The sequence below is a fragment of the Numenius arquata genome, chromosome 18, assembly GCF_964106895.1.
Source record: "Numenius arquata chromosome 18, bNumArq3.hap1.1, whole genome shotgun sequence".
In the NCBI taxonomy this organism is placed as follows: Eukaryota; Metazoa; Chordata; class Aves; order Charadriiformes; family Scolopacidae; genus Numenius; species Numenius arquata.
In genome coordinates this window covers 7452898-7459761 of record NC_133593.1, presented here as the reverse complement: position 1 = coordinate 7459761, position 6864 = coordinate 7452898, and the positions used below count along the sequence as shown (strand labels likewise).

The window sequence follows — 6864 nt, the reverse complement described above, 5'->3', positions numbered from 1 at the left end:
ATCAACACACAAATCCAGCAGGAAAGAAAAGCCCTCGTCATGGCACCACATGAAATTTTACTATGCTCTGCCAGTGAAGCATTCCGCTCACAATTCCAACTTTGTTCCTCATCACTTGTTCTATCATTTCCTGGCAACTTCAGCATGTCAAATCAGATTTGTCTGGACACAGGGAACAGCTATGGCTTAGGAAACGCATCTCATTTAATGATCCAGCCCAGCAGGTTCTCCACAAGCCATCCACCCACAAAACCGGGTGCTTTCAGCTCCAGCGAAATCCACCTCAGGACAGCCGCGATGTCACTTCGCACAGCAAACAAGCAAGGGTAGCTATTACCAAGGAGATGTTGAATTAGATATGGACTAAAGGTGCCTCTCCCACCCTCTGTGCCAGAGAGGCCTCCATTTGAAATAAAACAGGAGAAGGAGGCAGGCAGGGACTGCAGCCAGCACGGGCAGAGCTCAGCCCAGCACTGCTGCTCAGCAGGAGCCCCCTAAGCAGTCGGTCCCACGGAGGGGAGCCCTGCTCCATCAGCACCCGCTTGTCTGGCTTGGGGAGAGTTTAAGAGCCTCCAGACTGAGGAGTGCTGGGCCAGCCCAGATGTATCATGCTATGGGCCCTTCCTTCAAGCAACACAGCAGCATTCCTGCTCCTGAAACACTCCCAGGAGAGGGTCGGAGATTGCTGCAGCACGGGAGCAAGTACTAAATTGCATTAGAGCACCAAAAAGGCAGGGAGACTGTGCCTGTGTACTTACCTGTACACATGCAGACAGGCTCCTATAGGTGATACATAGATAGCTTTACCCCAGAGATACCCTATGGCTACTAGACACTGACCAAGATGGACCAAAGCCAGCGGCAATGCAGCCAGCAGCGCTGTGATGGCACCTGAAGGAAGCACGGGTGCCTCCATGCCGAGTCAGGCACCTCAAGCACGGCCTCTCCCGCTTGGCAGCAGCAACCCTGGAGCAGCTCAGGGCTGAGCAATTACACGACCTCTGCTTCCGACCAGGGGCGTCCGCAGTATGCTCAGCTCAAGGGCACAATGGCAATTGTCCACAGTCCACAGCTCCTTTTAACTGGGATGACCCTGAGCAGTTATCTCCCTTCCCTGTCAATACCAAGACTGCTGATGTCTGATCAGGACTGGGCTGGACATCAGCTGCAGCCACTGTGGGCTGCATCCCTGGTCAGGCAAGGCAGCTCCTTTAGCACAAGTACTGCTTTGTAATGGACCTGAGAATTCTGTAAACCAGACATTAAAATACCTGTAAAGCCTTGGCCACACACCCAGATATCTGCTGGCTGCTCAGGACTGCAAAACATCGCAGTGCCAGAGGCAGACGCAGCTTTGCACACCATACACCAGCAAATTCTAACTCATTAGGTTTAGAAATGGAAATACACAGCCAGTACCTGCAAAGTACCAGAATACGTTACAGGAAAAGCTCCTGTGCCTTGCCAGTTACAGTAGCACTCTGGTAAGGCGGGGACACAACCCGTGCAGGATGGCATCAGTGCCCCACAGGAGTTTCACAGCATGTGCAAGTGTGAAGAGATGAAGATGCTGAGGGAAACCAGAAGCATCTCATGCTGTCCAGGCACAGGGATGACAACAAGACCTCAGAGGTGCTCCAGAATAACTCAGGGGTGTCCTCACAGCGAGGTACATCTATTATTCAGCAATCAACCCCAGGATATCAGTGACAAGGCACAAACCAGCAAAAACAAGTGCTAATCTAGGCTTTACCACAGCACGGGTGCTGAAGAGAAGCAAGTCCTGACTTCTCCCCATCCCTTGCGGGAGAAACTACATCAAGGCCCTGACCCACGCTAATACTGGTTTTGTGGGATTTTTCTGGGGGGGGGAGATGGTTTGGACAGGAATTGTTTTAACCTCTGCCATTTCATGGTTCAACTCACAGTCCGGTTAAAATCATGTAGGTCCATGGAATCACATTAGCAAAGCCACCACTGAACAGTTTTGCTCAGCTCTCATGTCTACACTTCAAAGAGAAAAGTTAAATTGGAGAGGATTCAGAAAGCTCTGTGAGAATAAGAAGGCTGGGAAGGCAATTAAAATGTAGAGCCTAAGAAAGCCAAATCTACTCATTTTGTCAATGAAATGAAATGCTCATGAAATTAATTTTAGTATGGCCTGAGTACATCCACAGAAGTAAAAGACTGTGGCAATAAATAGCTCATTAGGAAAAACACAAATGAACTGCAAAGGTAACACTACTGTTCCGCTCCCTGAAGATCTCAAAATTAAATCAATTTCAGTTTTCTTAATAAAAAAAAAAAAAAAAAAAGGAAAAAGAAAAAGCCACAGTTGAGCCAGAATGTGTGGATTTAACACTGATCATAGTCACTAAGCAATGATCTCCAGGCTGCGTCCCACCACAGAATTCAGACATGATCATAGTGACACCTTTTAATTTGAAGCTTATGAGCCTAAGAAAAACATCCCTGTGAAGCGCTGTAAGGCACCACAACAAACTACCCTCACGGGCACCTCGTCAGCGCCGAGCTCGTCCTCAGAGCTATTCCTTGGTACGGGCAGGGACATCAACAGGGCCAACCTCCGTCGGGGCCTGCCAGCCCTGATACAGCATCAGCAACGTATAGTTTTGTATTTAGCTTTTACAGCTGTTTTACCAAATTCTGAAGTCAGGACTTAAACCAGACATTCCCACCCTCCTTGGTGGTAGGTGTGTGAGAGAAAACAGGGGTGAAATGACAACTGGAAACAAACGACGCTGCAACGGGGAAAGTCCAGGCAGCCAGGCACTGCAGCCCAGGAACTTCCCATACCTGCTTCATTAGTTCTAATGCTCCCCATCGGTCCCACCACCCCTGATGCTGTTGGGCGGCAGAACATCCTGTGGCAGAGTGCCACAGTTTAATAGCATGTTGTGTGAAAAAAGCACTTCCGCTTGTTTATTTTAGACCTGCTACATCATAATTTCCTGTAAGAAACAAAAAAATTGATGTTCCCTCCCTGCTTTCTCTGACCTGCCCATGACTTCATGCACCTGCATCGTATCTCCTGTCAGCAAACTTCTCCCCTAAGGTGAGGAAACGAAGGCTTCACTTGCCCAGAAACCTGCTTGTCCACGCTGCTCCTGCCTTTTCCAGCGCTCCCCTTTTGAGATGGGCTAACCAGAACTGCCAGCGATCACTCAAGCACAAACTGCCAACAATTTATGCAGCAGTAACGATGTTTTCTGCTTTGTTCTCTGTTCCAAAGTAATTCCAAAATATCCTTTTTAGGCTACGGCAGGGTGTTGAAGCAATGTTTTAAAAGAACAATTGCTGAGACACCAACAGCTCTTTCCTGAATAGTAAAAGCTGATGCAGAGTCAATTGCTGCAGTGTTTGTTACCTTCATTACACCCATTGCTGCTGTATCTCATTTACCAGACTGGCACTCAGCCACTCAGTATTATCTGGTCTCTGCAACTTCCCACAGTCCGGTTTAGCTATCCTAAATAACTTAGGATTACATTTTCCTTCTCCACATCACCATATTCAGGAAAAAAAAAAAGGCAGCAGAGATGACTGTGAAGCACCGCAATAACCTCACTCTGCTGCGAGCACCAACCATCCATCCTTACCCTTTCCTTGCCACCCTTTACTCAGTGATTAATCCTCAAAAAGGGCCTTCCCAAGCTGCTGGCCTTTGGCTTTTCATGGAAGACCTTGTCAGAAGTTTGCAAAACCAAAGGTGGTGCTCTGGCAATCACATCTACGGAGCGGGGCGATCCGGGCCACCTGAGAAACAAAGGTCAGACCCTTTCCCCCCTCCCTAGAAAAGCAAGCAACGCTCTCCACATCCATCACCATCACAGCTTTTCCTACAATATCAATGATGTTCCGCAGCCCCGGGGGACGCTCCGGCGGGTGGGGAGGTTCCAGCACCCTCCCGTCCCCAGGGGAGCAGACCCCACCCCGGTCGCGGGCCCCTGCCCACCGCCGAGCTTCCACTCCCCCGCCCCAGCCCGGCACGGTCCCCAACCGGGGTCTCCGCCCCAGGAGGCTCCAGCTACCACCACCACCCCCCGAGGCCAGTACCAGGGTTCGCGGCCCAGCCCCACGCCAAGCACCGGGACGCCCTTACCGGGGCCCAGGCCTGCCGGGGCCGCCCAGCCCAGAAGGCCTCAGAGCCGCCCCAGGCCCTGCGCGGCCCGCGGTTCCCCTGGAAACGCCCCCCTCGGCGCCTACCGGGGTGACACGGAGCCTTACCCGGCCCCCTCTGCCGTCGCTCGCCCCCGCCCGGCCCGTCGCGGCCCCTGTCCCGCCCGTCGCGGCCTTACCCGAGGCGCCGAGGGAAAATGGAGGCCTCCGCGGCGGCGGCGGCGAGCGAGGGGGGGCGGAGCAGACGAGCGGCGACCTCCGGGCGGGCGGAGCGGCGCCACTTCCGCTTCCGGCGGCGGCGGAACGGGGACGGGGATGGGGATGGGGATGGGGACGGGGATGGGGCCGGTAGCGGCGGGGCGGCCGGTGTTGGTGCCTGTGTTGGTGCTGGCGCTGGGGGCGGCGGTGCGCGGCGGCCCCGGGCCTGTCACCTGCGGTTCGGTGGTGAAGCTGCTCAACGTGCGGCACAACGTCCGCCTGCATTCGCACGACGTGCGCTACGGCTCCGGTAACGGGACATCCTCCCCTCTCTCCCCCTTCCTGCTCCGGTAACGGGACATCCTCCCCTCTCTCCCCCCCCTCCCTGCTCCGGTAACGGGACATCCTCCCCCCCCTCCCCTCCCCTCTCCTCTCCTTCCTTCCCCTCCTTTCCCCTTCCTTCCCCGGTACCGGGTCGGGCCTGAACGTGGTTTTCCCCCTTCGGCAGGCAGCGGGCAGCAGTCGGTGACCGGGGTGTCGGCGGCGGATGACGGGAACAGCTACTGGCGGGTGCGGGGCCGGACGGCGGCCGTCTGCGAGCGGGGCACGCCGGTGCGCTGCGGGCAAGCCATCCGCCTCACCCACCTGGGCACCGGCCGCAACCTCCACAGCCACCGCTTCGCCTCCCCGCTCTCCGGAAACCAGGTACCCCCCCGGGACCCCCCCTCCTTGTCCCCCGGACCAGCCCCTTTCCCTGAGTACAACCGGGCCCTCCTTGTCACCCCGGCCATGCCAGGTCTCCTGAGTCCCCACCAGGTTCTTCCTGTCCCAGCCAGGTTCCCCTTGTCCCCCAGGTCCCAGCCCTGCCTTGTTCCCCAGTACGGACTGGGTCCACCATGTCCCTGCCAGCCCCACCTTGTTTCCCAGTCCCTGCCAGGTTCTTCCTGTCCCTACCAGCCCCACCTTGTCCCCAGTGTCCCTCCTGGGTTCTCCCTGTGCCTACCAGTCCGGACTGGGTCCCTCTTGTCACCCGTGTCCCTGCCAGCACGACCTTGTTCCCTGGTCCTGACTGGGTCACCCGTGTCCCTACCAGCCCCACCTCGTTCCCCAGTCCCTACCAGGTTCTCCCTGTCCCTACAAGTCCCGACCACCCCCCTTCTTGTCCCCCATGTCCCTACCGGCATTGTCTTGTTCCCTGGTCCCAACTGGGTCCCTACCAGTCCCACCTTGTCCCCTAGTCCCTACCAGCACTGCCTTGTTCCCTGGTCCCAACTGGGTTCCTACCAGTCCCACCTTGTTCCCCAGTCCTTACCAGCTCCCCCAGTCCCAAACAGACCCTCCAAGTCCCAACATAGCCCCCAGTCCCAACCAGGTCCCCCAGACCCACCCCTTTCCTCTGCCCCCCCCTCCTTGCTCTATGGGCTCAACTCAACACCCCCGAGCACCCTCCTCTTTTCCTCCCAACCCCAAAATGAGCTCTTTTTCACCCACAGGAGGTGAGCGCGTTTGGGGAGGCCGGTGAGGGCGACTACCTGGATGACTGGACGGTGGTGTGCAGCGGGACCTACTGGTCGCGGGACAGCGAGGTGCGCTTCCAGCACGCCTCCACCGACGTCTTCCTCTCGGTGACGGGGGAGCAGTACGGGCGGCCCATCCACGGGCAGAAGGAGGTGCACGGCATGGCCACCTCCAGCCAGAATAACTACTGGAAGGTGATGGAGGGCATCTTCATGCAGCCCAGCGAGGTCTTCAAAGCGGAGCAGTACCATGCTGAGTTGTGATGGACAGACAGACTGTTGCTGAGCCTCTGGGTGCTGCCCTGTGGTGTTTGGGGCCGCTCAACCCAGGGGACTTCCCCCATCCTCATGTGGGTCTGACACACGCCAGGACGCAGAGCCCTAAATCCAACACGAAGCAGATCCCAATGTCCTGAATTTGATGCAGAGCAGATCCCATTGTCCCAAATCCAACACAAAGCAGATCCCAACATCCTGAATTTGACGCAGAGTGGATCCTGCTGTCCCAAACCTGACACAAAGCAGATCCAAACATCCAGACCTGACCCAAAGCAGAGCCCGATGTCCGAGATCCAACATGAAGCAGGTTTCCATGTCCTAAATCCAGCCCAAAGCAGATCCTCATGTCCGGACTGGACCCAATGTCTCAGATCCAGCCTGAAGCAGGTCCCCACATCCTAAATTCAGCCCGAAGCAGGTCCCCACATCCTAAATCCAGCCCCTTGTGTCTAGACCTGACCCAAAGCAGAGCCCAAAATCTGAGACCCAGCAGGAAGCAAGTCCCCCCATCCCAAATCCAGCACAAAGACAAGCCCAATGTCCAGACCTGGCCCAAAGCTGAACTACATCCAGAACCAACCCAGAGCAGATTCCAGAACTCCCCGTCTCCCCTGTAGCATCGTTCCCCTGCCCTGGTCCCCTCCAGCCGAGGACCCCCCCCAAAGAGCCACTGTCCCCAGAGAGCTGCGCCCCGGTAACCCCCCCTTCTGTACCCTAAACCGGGACCGGC

At 56.1% G+C, this 6864-nt stretch overlaps 1 protein-coding gene across 1 annotated transcript; it reads left to right on the top strand.

The window, feature by feature from the left end:
- Positions 1-4431: 4431 nt before the first annotated feature.
- On the top strand, positions 4432-6864 carry SDF2 (stromal cell derived factor 2). Its single transcript, XM_074160736.1, has 3 exons — positions 4432-4648; positions 4847-5043; positions 5832-6864. The coding sequence occupies exons 1-3, from the start codon at positions 4456-4458 to the stop codon at positions 6117-6119; spliced, it is 678 nt and encodes a 225-aa protein (XP_074016837.1). The 5' UTR covers positions 4432-4455; the 3' UTR covers positions 6120-6864.

Bases quoted from the DNA above. Each gene is read 5' to 3' on its own strand.
- SDF2 (XM_074160736.1), top strand. From the start codon at position 4,456: ATGGGGATGGGGATGGGGACGGGGATGGGGCCGGTAGCGGCGGGGCGG. The intron at 4,649-4,846 runs GTAACGGGACAT...CCCCTTCGGCAG, and splicing joins CGACGTGCGCTACGGCTCCG to GCAGCGGGCAGCAGTCGGTG. The intron at 5,044-5,831 runs GTACCCCCCCGG...TTTCACCCACAG, and splicing joins CCCCGCTCTCCGGAAACCAG to GAGGTGAGCGCGTTTGGGGA.